Source organism: Trachymyrmex cornetzi, unplaced genomic scaffold (genome assembly GCF_001594075.2).
Source record: "Trachymyrmex cornetzi isolate Tcor2-1 unplaced genomic scaffold, Tcor1.1 scaffold156, whole genome shotgun sequence".
In the NCBI taxonomy this organism is placed as follows: Eukaryota; Metazoa; Arthropoda; class Insecta; order Hymenoptera; family Formicidae; genus Trachymyrmex; species Trachymyrmex cornetzi.
Window position 1 is genome coordinate 4,676,655 of NW_017296157.1, and position 15,980 is coordinate 4,692,634.

At 36.7% G+C, this 15,980-nt stretch overlaps 1 protein-coding gene across 2 annotated transcripts; it reads right to left on the minus strand.

Moving 5' to 3' along the window:
- Nucleotides 1-1,578: 1,578 nt before the first annotated feature.
- verm (LDLa and CE4_CDA_like_1 domain-containing protein vermiform) lies at nucleotides 1,579-13,904 on the minus strand. Of its 2 annotated transcripts, none has more exons than XM_018503345.1 (6): nucleotides 13,811-13,904; nucleotides 12,791-12,923; nucleotides 10,675-10,787; nucleotides 4,754-4,903; nucleotides 3,296-4,218; nucleotides 1,579-2,656 (listed from the first exon to the last, which is right to left on the minus strand). In XM_018503345.1, the coding sequence occupies exons 1-6, from the start codon at nucleotides 13,857-13,859 to the stop codon at nucleotides 2,423-2,425; spliced, it is 1,602 nt and encodes a 533-aa protein (XP_018358847.1). In that variant the 5' UTR covers nucleotides 13,860-13,904; the 3' UTR covers nucleotides 1,579-2,422. The 2 variants fall into 2 exon arrangements, with proteins under 2 accessions (XP_018358847.1, XP_018358846.1); XM_018503344.1 differs by lacking the exon at nucleotides 10,675-10,787 and adding an exon at nucleotides 10,863-10,993.
- Between the last annotated feature and the right edge of the window lie 2,076 nt (nucleotides 13,905-15,980).

Here is a 15,980-nt window from a genome sequence, read left to right on the forward strand (position 1 = left end):
GAGATTTAAAGCCCACCTGTATAAAACGGAACGATTATTAGACCGATTCCGTAAACTTCTCACCATTTCGTGCCTTTGATAACCTTAAATCAGGAGTGTTAGAACTGTGATTCTCTGCTGTGTCATCGACGGAAAACATATTGACGAAGAAATGAAATAAAAGACAGATATGGATGTCAAATTATATATAATTACAAGCCCCGTTTTACACAGATGGAAGTTGAATCTTTCTTACGAAATAGAGAGCTTCACCATCTATTTGATCGCTACAATAGCTAGTATTTATACCTATTTTATTTTAACATTGTATTTTTATTGTGCATTAGAAAACAAAGCTAATAACGCACTGCAGATTATATATATTGACCTATAATCTCAATTTAAGGACAGATATATATGACTGACGCATACGCGCGGATCCCATTTGCTTCTTCAATCACGAAACACGTGACTACTACCGATCAGCTGATCAGCTGGTCGAAGTAGTGTAGTAAACACGTGTTATGTGTTCACACGCGTCCATATGTACAGCGGCGTGTTCATTTATGCATGCGCGTAAGATTTTTTAAATGCTTTAACTAAAAAATGGCATACAATGATTTGCAAAATAGATCTACATTTTGCCTTTTATAGAGACATGTATTCACTATATGCTCCTATTTTTAAATGTACATTCTTTTGTATGTAGTAAGACAAAGAATAAAATACTGAATTATAAGATATAAAAAGAAATTACTATAAAATAATGTTAATAAATGGCTGGAAAAATTTATTAAAAGTATAAAGAACGCTAAAAATATATTTTTTTAAATAAAAATAGCATTACTTAAAAGATGCTAATTAATGGTAAAAGAACTATGTGTTTTAGAAAAGTGTTAATAACAAAAGGGTACAAAATAATATTTTTTAAAAAGAATAAGATAAAAACCGATAATCATTTTAGTACATTAAATATTTCGTAGCAGCAATAAACTTATCAAATTTTTGAAAGTGATGTTAAGTACCTTTTTAACTAATTTAACAAGGTCTTTAACAAGACTCCTTTTAAGTAACACCTTATCGTAGTGTGAGAAAGTTTAATACTTGGAAGATAATCCCTAAGGGGAAGAATATCCCGAAGCTAAATATTATATCTCTCAAGAATATAACGACGATTAAAGAAGCGGCTCAAAAGATAAAACTACTACCTTAAAACACAGAATTAATTTTTACGATCTTGCAGAATTAAATATCATATGACATGACTAAAAAAAATTTTAATATTATAATAGATATTTAAATTGATAGATACTAATTAATAAAATTTAAATTCGTGAAATTTCAATAATGATATATATTAATATTGAATTATATGATATTATAGAATTAGGTAGAAGTTATAAATTTTGTGCAATATTATCTAATTATTTGTTAATATAACTATATATACATTTGATTTCTTGTAACTCTAAAGTTCTGATCTCCTTTATAATAAGATCTTTAAAAAACAAAATTAATCCTATCATCTAATTAATTATTATTATTTTATAAATATTATGAAATATATTATGTATTGATTGCGGGAATTGGTATGTAATATACATGTTATTTTTGTACATACAGTTTTTATTCGGAAATATTATAAGAACACTAAAAATTTATATACTTAGAATGTCGCGCGTCGCTTAAATTCTACAGAGTACATATTCAGAGAGGCACGGGATGGTATATTCAACTTTTCATCTTTCGCTTCATCGGCCGCGAGGCTCCGTTATCGTTCCGCCTACAAGTGTCTCTAGAAAGCAACGAGGACGAGAATTGGGAGGGCAAGGATCCGGTGATTATGTACAAGTGGGAAGTCTCCGGTATTGTCTCGTTCTCGTCGAGCATCAATTTTCGAGAGTCGCGTCTCTAGACGTGCAGGCTCGCCGCTCTCGTCACGCGGGCAGGAAGGAGACGAGCTTTTTCCCCGCGATCATAAGCGATGGCGTTTCCCCACGAGAAATCGATCAGTCCTCGCAACCGTATGCGGCGATATGCGTTTTACCGATCTTAATTTACATAAATAATAATAATTATAGTCGAGTCACGGAAGAGAAACCGGGCGCGGTACGTTTCCCCTTGCGAAAGCAGAGGCGCTTCGCTCTACATTAATATTAGTGTTATGACCCGATCTTTAAGCGGCCAAGGTGACACTTTCTAATCGTGATAAGACGATCTCCGGGATCTCATCCGAAATTTCGCGCCTCAACGCGCCCATCGCCCGATTGCTTTCTCTGTATCTTTCAGAGCCGCGTCCTCGTTCCGATCGGTTCGCCGTGGTCAATTACCACGTCTTATCCGACGTGATTCCCGGACTTGCCGGAAAAATGATCGATCTCTGATAATCCGATCGCGCGATCGGCTGACGCGTCGGCGCGTCGTTCGTTTCGCGGATGATGGATCACTTTCTCGCGGAGAAGCCGTCGCCGGTCGGGTCCAACAACCATGGATAGTTATTGGGGCACTCCATGCAGGTGAAGAGACGCAGAGTCTCTCCGGGTAACTCTCTGGTCGTCAGAGGGCAAGCGTTGGGCAATGAGCAGTAGGGCAAACCCTTCTCATCACAGGTCTCCTTCCAGTCCTGGAAATCTCTGAGTGCGGAGAGCTCAGTGGGCTGTTGCATCCATTTAATTACCTAGAGAACAAACGAGATTTAAAACTTCTACTCTTTAATGTATATGAATACATTAATGATTATTACACGGACAATTTGCGAAGTATCTAAAAATTTAGGAAGATAGAGATACCTGAAAATAACTTATACAACACAGACCTTCAAGAAATATCCTAAAGACTTTCAGAAGATGTTCTAGGACGTTTCTCAAATAAAGTGTATCGGGTGGAATAGACCTTGCACTAATTAATAATTATGAAACGATATAATAAAATAGTGGAAAACTAACAATAAATTCCGGTGAAATAATTGAAAAATGAATTATCTAATAATACGTTTTTGAGCTATAATGTATCAAAGGTTTGTGCTTATAGAGCACCTTTGTGACATTTTTGTTCGCCACATTACATATATGAAATAACTTATTTCATACAATTTTTAATATAATTTTTTTTATTGGACCATCAAAATACTTATGTAGGAAATTCAAGCATGATGAACAATGCTAAAAAAAGTTTTGATATTCTAGCAATCAGCTTTATATAATTACTTTCATAATCCGATAAAATTATTTTCAGATTTATACTTATCTAAATTTTTAGATCAATTTCCACAAAACCGTTCTCTCTCTCTGCAAAAAATACAAGCTCAATCTCTCACCTGAACCATGGTGACGAAGTACACGTCGCTCCTGGCAATCATTTCCTCGATGAACTTGATCAGCTCTTCCTTGTATTCTTTCTTACTCTTCAACCAGGACGCGTGGAAGTGCAAACCGAGCGGCGCTCTGTTGCTATTGAAGTGCCTGTTAAAGTTGTGTCTGAGCAGACGAGCGAACTGCTCGCCAGTCTGGATGTTGGAGCAGGAGTCAACCATGTGACAACCTGGCAAGGACTCATCAAATGTAGGATCGTCTCTGCGGTCCAGTTCGTTCATCACCATCTCCCAAACTGGATGCGACCTCGACGGGCAGTTGCCACCGTTGCCGTTGCACTTGTGGGGCATCCTGAAGTACAACGTGTACGGCCAAATTGGCACACGTCCCAGAGACGCAGTGATGGAGGCGTCATATACGAAGAACTGATCAGCCATCATCTCGAACTGTTTGTTACCACCGACTCTAAGGTAAGGGGCCCGCACACCAATGATGGAGCCATCGGTGATGTTGGCGAAACGCTCGATGATCAGCCTGGCACCAGCCATCTCTGCCAGCCAGTCGTCGTACGTACCCTGGCTCCAATACTGCGGATCTTCCTTGTGCGTCAATGAAAACACCGCGATCTCATGACCGCGTCGATGAAGATCCTGCACCGCCGAATAGTTGGTGTACTTGTGAGAAACGAAGAATGTACCGCGGATCTGGCAGCCGTTCGGGTTCTGACGTTGCCCGTTAAAGACCTCGTCGTAAAGATCGATATTGTCCACATTCACAGCGCCGTTGAAAGTGATTGTGATCATCTGCGGCACTTGCTGGGGATCGATGTTGCCGGGTATACGGGTGCCATCGGCCGAACAGTAGCAGTCAGGTAGGACGCATTGCGTAGGATCGCAATCTGGAGCGCGGTTCGGATCGGTTTCCACAGCTATAAGTTAAATATATTTCTAATAACACGTATGTTAATTTTAAAAATATTAAAGAAATTTCTTTACTTAAATCGAATTAATTTAAAGAGCCACTGGAGAAAGAGTCTAGTAGTAGCTATCAAATATTGAAATATATATAAGTTTTTTGCAGTTTTTCTAATTTAGGGGGGATTAGTAGCATTTCAGACTAATTGTGTTGAAAGTCCGAAATCGGCGCAATCTTATTTGAAATAAAATTCATTTAAAATGAATACAGGTATATTGTATTATTTGAAATATCTAACTTTGACCGTGATAGGCTAGCATTCTTCTTCATATTTGATGAAATATATTTTTTTTTTCAGCTATATGTGTCGAGCTGTCTCGATACTAAAGTTATCAAAGACATTCTTATACATCTACTTTAATACTTTAACAATTATTATTATGTTCGACGTTTCTATTTTTACACAAGGCGATTATAATCTAAATCTGGGATCGGCTCATGTTAACATCGGTAGGCGAACGTAGTCGGTAATACGTTACAACACTTACTGCAGGCGTTCTCGTCGGACTCGTCCTTGCAGTCAGGTTTGCCATTACAGAAGAGCTCCTTGTCGACGCACTCGCCGTTACCGCACGACAATTTTCCCTCTGGGCAAACGGGTTCGTCGGTCTTAAGGATGGGCAAGACCTTACGAGGCTCTGCAAAATGCAATTTCCGTTAGACCGCGCAACGCTCGTCTGCTAATTGACAACCATTCGAGATATCGAGCAGAAATCCATCGAACATCAATAGAAAGACCATCGAATGCCCAGTACGAGAAGATATTTATTGCGCTTTTAATCAATTTGTACCGTAAATCAATTAATTATTGTAAATCAGTAAATTATAACTTTAATCGAAAAATTCTTTTTATTAATAATTGGTTTAAAGTTAATTCCGTTAATTAATAAATGTTATTAATAGATAAAAGATCTTGTAGTAGTCTTGTAATAATTTTATGGCCGATTACCGATTATTGTATGAGATCGTTATCGTTATCACGCTCTACATAATTTACATGAAGAACTAGACTGATGGTGCAATCAAGGCAATTAAGATCTCATAATAGGCACTTTATGGCCAGCTACTATACATTATATGAAATTCTCACTGCTGGTGCTCTAAGTAATTCACGTGACCAGATACAGGTGTAATCAAGGCCCGAATGCCACTTTTCCCCATTTATTTACACGCAGCAGCGTAGGAGCCGTGTGTCGTTCTACATCAGGCCGATCCAATTTGAGCTCCGGAGCCAAAATGCAAAGCTATCTACGCAAAAAAATTTAATGAGGGTAAGATTTCGATGACTGTAAAGTGTTAATATGCAAGTGACGCTTATCGACACTTTATAGTTCCTAAAATCTTACATTAAATTTTTTTACGCCGATGGCTTTGCGTTTTGACTTCGGAGCTCAAATTGGACAAGTCTGTTCTACATAGTAGACTTGGAATACAAAGATGCAAAATAAAACTGTTAAGCTGGGGGGAGATTGTGCTGAATTAATTCGTGCCGCCCAATTTCCGCAGTCTATCTCGTCACCTTAGCGAGCAGTAACATATTAAATCTCTACTCTAGATATTTTTTAACGCGCGATGGCGTAGTATATATACAGGTAGCTCAAAGATTTTTAGCTTTTGGAATTCTTCCGGAGTAGAGATCTTATATCAGAGTTTATCAAAATCCTACAAGAGAGGAAGATATATATATATATATGTGTATATTCATACATACATATGTACATTTATCCTTGATATATGTGTACTATCTTACTTTTACTTACACTGTTTTATTCTATAATTTAATTAAGATATAAAATGAGATAGTATAAGTTAGAGTGCGATATATGTATAGTATATATATGTATGTATATAGTATATATACAGGGAGAAATTATATGTCTATCTCTCGTAGGATTTTGATAAAATGGCTCGCGGCCAAATTCTGATATAGGATCTTAATTCTGGAGAAGAGAACGCTTTAACCCTTCATTATTCATATGGGATGTCTAGGATACCCTCACCTTAAATTCGAATATGAATGTCATTATACTCATTATATTTAGTACAAATTGCTCATACAGACTTCGAACGTCCTAAAGACATACACGAGACGTCTAGAAGACGTCCTTCGCATAAAATATGACGTCTAAGTATTTCACAATTAAAAAAAATATTTATATTTATCTTTATCTCAAAAGAATGTATAGAATATTATCAATCTTTATTTAATTATAAATCATTAACGAGAACAATAGAAATTGAAATATAATATTGGGATGTCAAAAATACTCCACGTGAGCAATTAAGTTAAAAAAAACCATATGAGTAATATAGGATTAACAGCACTCGTTCTTACGCTATTACTCTCCGAGTTTTTTTCTTATTTGAATCCTTCGTCGGAATGGCTTTCGTCTCGTCTCGTTTATCGTCCTCTTTTATTTTCATCCTGTAGTTTTTTTCTATATTTGCCGTTGACTACAAAATGCACAATTTGTCGGTCGGTCAACGTTGTGCTCAGAGCTTCCCATTTCATTCTCCATGAAAGGGTATACATATACGTCTCGTCCTGCAACCACTTTACCGGTTCTCGCAGGAAGACTATTTGTCTTTCGCTCGATAGCGAAACTCCAAAGATAAACTTTGACTCGGCATTTGTCTGCCTCGTCGACTGGCAGCGGCGCACGCAAGCCGTTATTCGTGTGTATGAGAAAATGAGAGAGGCAAGAAGAAAGAGAGAAAGTGAAAAAAAAAAAAGTTTTGGAAATGTGATAGTGCGAGCGAAATTGTGTGTGTATGTATGTGTGTAGAGGAGCGAGAATAACTGTTGCAAAATTAAATTGGAGTGTAAAAGCAGCATGGGCATGAGGAATTTGGCATGTTTGGCAATGTCGCGATTTTCAGGATTAATTGATGAACGTGATGAAGACGTTGAATAACATATTCTCTTTTTGTTATTTCTTTGCATTCGTGAAGACCTTCCGTGTTTGGAAATCGACGACTCTTATGCCTGCACCTTAGCTGCCATTTGTAATCGAAAGAAAGTATGTGACATCCTGTTTACCGATCGACAGCTGCGACAGATTAAAATTACGGAAATGAACGTGAAAAAACATCTCGTTACCATTTCCCGTCGTCTGACGATCGTGGGAAAGAAGAAGTCTCTCTCAATGAGATTAACGATCGGATTGATTGAACGTTTTGAGACTTCAGTAGTAAAAGCGAGCCAGTCGGACGGCTGGCCCGAGTAACCGAGGAGGTACTCCTATAAGGAGGCCAGACCGCCGAAGCGAAACCGATCTGGATGTAGAGAGAAAGATCGGCGAACGAATACGTGCAACCTCGTACCTGGAGCGAATTAGGGGGAGAAGGGGGAGCGCTAAATGTTAGAAAATCATTGCGTGCCAATATTGACTCGTACTGCAGAAAGATCGTGACATTTGAAATTTTATCAGCGCCGGTAACGTATAATGCGAAATATACATGTATCTCAATTATGTTTTGCTAGTGCATTAATTTTAATTTTTTAGTATTTATCTAATAGCCGTACTTGAAATATTAGAAAAATAAACAGAAAAATAAAAATCGGGCTCTTGGAATAAAACTTGAAATATTAGAATTAATTTATCTAACACGAAGTTCGTATTCAACGGAATGAGAATCGAACGCAGCGGTGCGTTCAACGTTAAATGGAATTACATTTTGAAACATCAGTGCAAAAATCACAATTATCTCCGAAGTAGAGAGATTATCAGTGGGTGAGTTGCAACACGTGATTTTATGCACAAACGTTTTTGCGCAAACGCTTGCTTTCCTTCCTGCGGTCTTTCATAACGGAAATCACTTAGCACGAGATTCGCTTACTCAGTAACTGACTTCGAACGCTGTCACTCAAAAGTAAGTATCTCTCTCAGCCACTAAACGTGATATATCTAATATATGTACACGGGATAAATATTTCGCTACCGGTTATCGCCGCTCACAAGAGAGAACAGTGTTGTAACGCGGAAGCCTAATAGTCTTCCGCGTGCAGACTGGCACGCAACATAGTGTTAACGATTTGACGACATACCGACGTTAAGCCGACAGCAAGTCCAGTAAAAAGATCGAAATTGGACGAAACCGCAAGAATCAAATATCTCATTAAACTTCACTTAACTCAAATGCGGAATTAGTATCAGCTGAAATTGCCTTCTGTGAAAAGAGAGATCCTTTAGCAAAAGGAATTCTCAATGAGATTGTAAATCAGAAAAGAAAAGTTAATTGATACATGTATATTTAATAGCCATCCTTTAAATAATCGAAACGAGGTCGGAAAACTATTAGTTAAACCAGAACAGAATCGAGAACACTGATCTCTTCGTCCAACTCCGTTGGAAAGTGCAGTTTTGTTAGTCGTATGAGCAGTGAGTCGTGGAAATTGCATGAGAAAAATGCAGGAGAGATAGTTTCGAGGATTCGAAACCGGGTTAGTCGTTCGCGAGGCCCAATGTTTTCACGACCATAGCGTCTCTGAAGTGTTTTCGTCCCGCTCGAATCGAACAAGGCCCCGCTGAGGTGGCACTTTCGCTGAAAATCGAAACCAGTCCCGATCAAGACCCGCCGCGAGCCTCAGGACGAAAGTGGTCTGGCGAGAAACATCTCTCGAAAGTATCGGGACCTGGGCATTTTCGATCGTTAATCGCTCTCTGCCTGAAAGTACAAATCTCTTCCCTCGTTTCCCCTCTCGCGATCAATCTCACGTCGAATCCCATCGTCATGTTAATGCGCGCTTTCCGGTTTAATGGCATCGCGCGTCGTTGGAAAGTTTCGCATAGTTGGCTTTTTCGAGCCACGTCGTTTACGTAACGGAAACGATTGCGCAATATTCCGTATCGCGATTAAAAGAAGCGACTTCTTGCTTGTTATAATTGGGCAACGATTTTATTCAAAACTACAAATTGCGATCGATGGCGGAAACTTTCAAACGATTCGAGAAAAAGACCTCGCACTAATCATATATATGGAAAAAAGTTTTAGTCAAATTAACTGATACTTATGTTTTGTAACTAATGAGATACCGATTAAAAGCTTTCGTAAAAAAATAGGCAGATTTTACTGTAGCACTTCAAACTTGTTGTTTTGGATCCTACTTGTATTGAAAAATATCTTTATCTACACAGTTTTTTTTACTGTATAAACATTTATATAATTAAACACATATACAAGGTATCCTGTAAAGACCGTAACAATCATAAGGTACATTCCTGACCTCATTTTAAGACAAAAATTCTAACACTCAAATATCGAGACTATAACAATTTTTTTAATTATAAGCATTTAAAGTTAATGAATTGTATTTAACATTTAGATATGATACTACGCAAAATATTAAAAAAGAAATTAATTATCGCTTCTTGTTAAAATATTGATATAAAGATTACACTTGCAAAGATAAAATTACCGATGCTTCTAATTATTATAAAAAATGATCATACAAGGAGAGAATTTTTTCTTAGAGTTTACTTTGAAAATATGATAGTCGTGGGGCAACATTGCATTTCCGAGAATTTTAATGTAAATCTCTCTCATTCATTAATAAAACTGCAATAAAGTATAAAATAAGTCCGATTAATTTTACTGAAATGCATGGTAAAAATCTTTAAAATATTTTATTGTACCACAACTACCATATTTTCGGGATAAATTTTAAAACAAAATTCTCTACGTGTAGTCTCCACATTTTGGTATTAGAATTTTTGTTTCAAAATAATTTTAGGAATCTCCCTTTAAGCATTGTTACAGCCTTTATGGGACATTCTGTATAACCATACGTGTTCATTATCGAAAGGTTTATGTTGCACAATTTGTGTATATGTGTGTGTATGATGCGTGTGTGTGTGCAGGATGGTGTGGGTATACGTATAGGTATGTATGCATCTATGTCGTTGGCTATTCCATTAATATTCCTGACATTATCACATATGGATATCTATAATATAAATGCCTATGCCTATATAGTGCAAGAAACAACTTGTATACTGTAATTAAAAGTACTTTTCTATCCGATTAAACCCAAAATAATAACTTTCAAATAATACTACAGCAAAATTTATCTATTTTTTATGATTATAATTATGAAAAAACTATTAATTATCATCTCATAAGCTAAGAAAAATGTCACAGTTTTAGACAATTTAACTGAAATCTTTTTCGTATAATTAATGCAGGGTCCTTTGACCTCTAATGATATCTCTATTTCTTTTTTATTTAATATCTCCCGATAAGCATTCAGAGACGTTCAGGGTCGCTACGCATCGGGAACTGCGTAAGGTGCGTGAAGACGATCATGCGTTAGTTCTAATGATGCGAACGGTGCGTGCTACGTTGCGAGTCTACGAGGGAATCGGCGATTTAACCGGCAAGATTGGTCATCGCCGATTCTCCGACTTACTCTCGAGCTTGTCACAGTTGGTGACTTTGCCCTTCCAGTCGCAGGTCTGTTTGTCCAAGTCAAAGGCCAATCCGCTGGGACACGTGATTTGTTTCAGGCCGGACATTGTACACCTGCCGGAGCCGGGACAGAAAACAAAGGATGCCTGCGTGAGTCTCATTAAGGAAAAAGACGTGACGTTTGCTTACTCTCGAGCTGATCACAGTTCTTCACATTCGTCTTCCAGTCGCAGGTCTGCCGCTCGATGTCGAACGCGAGACCCGTCGGGCACCGCACCGTCGCCAACCTGGTTACTCCAATCTCGCTGGCTTTGTCGCACCTAAGATCATTCTCATATCGAAAATCTTTTCCCTTTAGAGTCCCTCGGGCAAGAGTCTAACCAACTTCGACAGTGTCAGACAATGCTCAAATATGGCGAGCGAAAAGAAGTGTGCAATAAAAGATTGTTAAAATATATTTTTATAGTAGTTATACGGTAAAAGATATGTAAATTTTATAATTTTGTAATTTTATGACTTAGATATATAATTTTATCATTTTTATTATTTTAATTTCTGTTTAAATTTTTATTCAATTTCCACGTTATTAAATAGAAAATTGCGATTGGTTCTACTATTATTAATCGCAGATTCAAGTTAATCAATTTGTAAGAAATAATACCTGGCCAGATTTGCTTGAGAGACTCTATTTTCAACGCACGTGTAACGGCCTCTCGAGAACACAGTGAATAATTTAGAATTTCGCTCTGTTTCACGAAATAATTAAGCACGGAATACAATAGAGACGAAACAATGTGTGTTTACAATAAACAAGTATAAATGCATTGACATATTATAAACTGGCATTATGCGTGAGCCATTGTTGTGACGTAACATAACCGAGTAATATATAGCGTTTATGCGCTTCTATTGTGTTCCGTTAATATGATTTTATGTTTTAATGATACTCCCGTGAATGAAAGTCGTTGAATAGATGAAGGAACAATGATTGCTGCATTAGAAATACGATAAAGGCAAGTTACTCGTGTCAATAAAAAAAAATATCAAATGGCAAGTGAAGTGTTAAACTGGTCTCGAAGTTGCATCTACCGGATCGCCTTGAGCCCTGGAAAATCGGAACTCGATCGAGGCATTTCTGATCAGTCACATCCTGGATCAATGACTAAACCGTTAACGTTTTTATCATCCATAACTTATCATCATTTGCATTCCAGGATGTATTTATTATACATTCTGTCAAAACCGGACGCCCTTGAGACTTACATTCTCTGTCATGGTGTTGAACAAATGATGTAAAAATCAAATAAGAGAAAGAATCCTATTTTTGGTCAAAAACAGATCTTGATGTGCTTAATAATGTATATTTTTGCATAAGAATTACCAAGTACCAACATCTACCTTGTGGCCAACAGTGGGATTTTTTCCCTTACTTGATTTAGGCCCGATTACACCAACGTTACATTGATTTTAAGCGAGATTTAAAAATCTCTCTGTCTCTGTCTCTCGCTCAACTTTAAAACGAGCCAAAAAGAATTTCAAGTCTCGCTCAAGTCAAAGTAACGTTGGTGCAACCAGGTCTTATCTTTATAAGTCTATCTAAAATTTCACTTAGAAGATATAAAATAATGTAACATGCATCTCGCTTCCTGCATCTTTTAACGATCATTTTAGCAAAGCTCTTTTGAATGTGTGTGCGTAAAGGTAAGCACATTAGGATTATATTAGCGAGATTAGAACCGGCGCGTGATTCAGGGAAAGTACAGCGATTGAGTCTGACGAGTCTGCTTCCTGGCGACCGGTAGAGTCAGTGATATAAGACGAGATACAGGCGGAAGTGAGTCAGCGAGCTAGCTTTTTTACTTAAAACCCGATTCACCTTGCGCGTGATTCCATTCACTCGCTGTAAATTAAATGCATTATATAAGGCGGTATAATTATAATGATATAAAGCGCGGAGGCAGCTCGCCGCGACGTTCTCCAAGTTCTTGGAAACCGGTGCCTAAATTTTTAATTTCTGTATGAAATAGTGTAGAGAGAGAGGTTTATATAATATTATTCTGCTCGGAACGTTGAAGTGGGATCCGATCCTGTATTCGTGGAATAATACGACGGCTTACCTCACGACATCTCGACAGTCTCCTTCAACGCTCAAGCGAAAGTATTCGTCGCCCGGCCTGTCCTGACAAAGTTCCTCTGCGTTTGCGTCAATCCCGTCGGCTCCTTCCTCATCTTGCGCTCTGACCTGTGTCCCTGAGAAGACAGAATATGATTTATTAATTAATAATGCTCGTTTTGTATTGCGTATGAGTTACACAATTAACTTTATATTAAATTCAATTTATATCTTCTTCGCGTGACAGTCACAACACGTTTAATAATTATTAAGTCTTCTAGAAATTATACAAAATATGTTACAAAATTTAATAATAAGTATATATTCTTGTGTAAGAGTCATTCTACTTTTTAAATAGCTCAAATTTTTTAAATCCTTATAATTATTTCCGTAGATGATAAAGTCATAAGGATTGTAGTAAAAATTAAGATCAATCGATGTGTCAAAGGCGGACTTCAATTGAATGTGACATTTTGCACGGGGACAAAGTGGAGGTGAATTCGATTAATCGTTGAAAATGTCACGATCGGTTCACGACACGATCGTGCGCTTCGCGATCGCGAATCGAAGGAGGGGTCGGTGAACTCCGGTAGAAGTAGAAAGTCTTGAAAATGTCAGGGCAACGGGGGAGGGGAAAACGACAGTGGTTCTCCAAAGTAAGTTTATTTCTCTCTCTTTCTTTTTTTTTTAATGCACACTGCCAACGTTGATTTTAAAGATTCTCTCTTATCTATATTTATAACTTCAATTTTTAAATATCTACTGACGGTATTTCCTTTTCCATGCGATATTCGAACTCTTAACATTTTTTCAACTAGATTAATATCTCACAACTTCAATTGGGCAGTTTGCGCTATTAAGTTTGACATATATACATATATATATGTACTATATAAATTGAAATTTAAAAATTGAACTCTAACTTTGATGACTATAAATGGTACCATTCAATTAGACGTCGGAATCGCAACACGAGGAACTTTTGCGCAGTTAAATTGTAAGATTACTGATAAATTGCACTTACCGACGAGTAGACACAAGGATCCCAGCAGAAATATCAACTTCGGCGACATCGTCGTCGTCGTCAGGACAGAGAACGTCTGGACAAGCCGCGCCCTCTCCACCCCTCTATATGTGCACCACCACTCCTTCCCTCTTCATCCTGGGACTTTCACCTTCCGGATCGTGCTGCCACCTTTCAAATGGGCATCAAGAAAGAAGCGAAGTCCTGTTTATCAGAGAAGACGAAAAGTGGACGAATAGTCGAGTTATACTGTTACTGGAAATTTAGCTGCAAAAATTATTACATGCATGATAATCGTTACAATGTTATAATGGTACATACAAAGATCTATTTTACCAAAGTAAAATCTAAAAATGTAGACAGATACAAATCTGAAAATAATTTTGTTGGACCATCAAAATAATTCTATAAAGAACTTCTATTTAAGCAATACTTAAATAGTTTTGACATTCTAATAATCGTTTTGAACAATCCACAGAACTATTTTGATAGTCCAATAAAATTATTTTCTGATCTAGCTAAATTTTTAGATATTTCAGTAAAATCATTCTATTAATTTAGATTATTACAAAAACATTTTTCCAACTTCACCTGATGTCGATGAAGGAAGACATAAACGTAGCATAATCTTTAAATTTATAAATATGGGCCCACATTCACACAGAACGTATTTTATTTTATAAATTCCCTCTCTCTCTCTCTCTCTCTCTCTCTCTGTCTGTCTATAATATATACAAAAAAAGTATTTTATATTTTATATTTGTATTAGATACAATCTGCTCAAATTCTTGTTAAAATTTTGTGTTGAATTTTTAATATATTCGAGGGTTAATTTTTAACATAATCTGATTGTGTTATTTAATTATTTTGTGTTAAATTGATATTTAACATTTCATAGTGTTAAAATAACACAATTTATGTGTAAGTGAACAAACAACATAAAAATAATGGTCTTTTTAAAAATAAATTCTAAAAAAGAATGAATAAAATATGTTACTTTATCATATTATAGGTATTTTAGAAACTTATTGCGACGTATTAACTTAATGTATTATAAATATTAAATTTGATGTGTGTGAAGAAATATGATTGCTTACAAATTGTGTCAGTGGTACATTTTTTGTATTAATTTTTTACATAATGTTTGCGTTACCTCCTTACATATTCATTTTATATTAAATTTAACAAATTTTTCAATTATGCATGTAATGTAAACTAAAATTGCTAATACGCTCTAATACTTTTAAGCGCGTTCTATGTACGAGCCATAATCTTTGAAAACGAAGACAAAATGAAAATCTAGGATTTATAGAGAGATAGGGCGCGGGTTGAGTGTGGGATAGAATACAGAATTAATCGTTTGCACTCGGATCCTTTTTTCTACCTGGCTTCATTATTTATTCTTCATTTTTGCACCACCGACTTGCCCGACGTGCAAACCATTTTTAACTCGGTGGATTACTGGATTAGGCAGCTTTTTCCTCGGACAAAAATCGCATCAGGAATGCTGCACGGCAGACTCTCTGGATTTATGACGTTGTTTTGCGTACCTAAGAGAATTATAAGGGTTAGCACTTAAATCCCTAACAACTTTATATTTAAATATCGATTAGTACAACGAAAATAATCTTTTCAGTACAAGTGTGTCACTATACCCATTATTCAAGGTCCAAACCGTGACTTTTATCGTCGCACATCGAGAAGTGAAAACGAAATCTTTTACGAAGCTTCTTTTTATGATCCTCATGAAAACGGTATCCTGAAAGCAATGTCGCGAATGAAGCCTTGCACTCATAAACCTGAGAAAGTGTCACTCGCGCCGCCGTTACTTTCATCGAGAATCATACTTGACGATGCACTTAAGTGCCATTTCAAGGCACAGTATCAAGGAGTATCAGGATATTCACAAAGTAAACTAAACGTATAGCCCCCATTAAGGGGAACGCGTTATGGACGCCCAAAGAGAGTTCTGCTTGAAAACGGAACATCCGTGCATGGGAAGAGGAAAGTTATTCGAACAAGAGAGATATAATTTGAGATGTAATGTTCGTGCGTGTGTATATATATATATATATATACAGGGTGGGGAAAAAGTATGGAAGCAAACAATTATTTCCGAAACTATTCATTTTTCGACAAAATGTCTTAGACATAATTTTTATGGTATGAA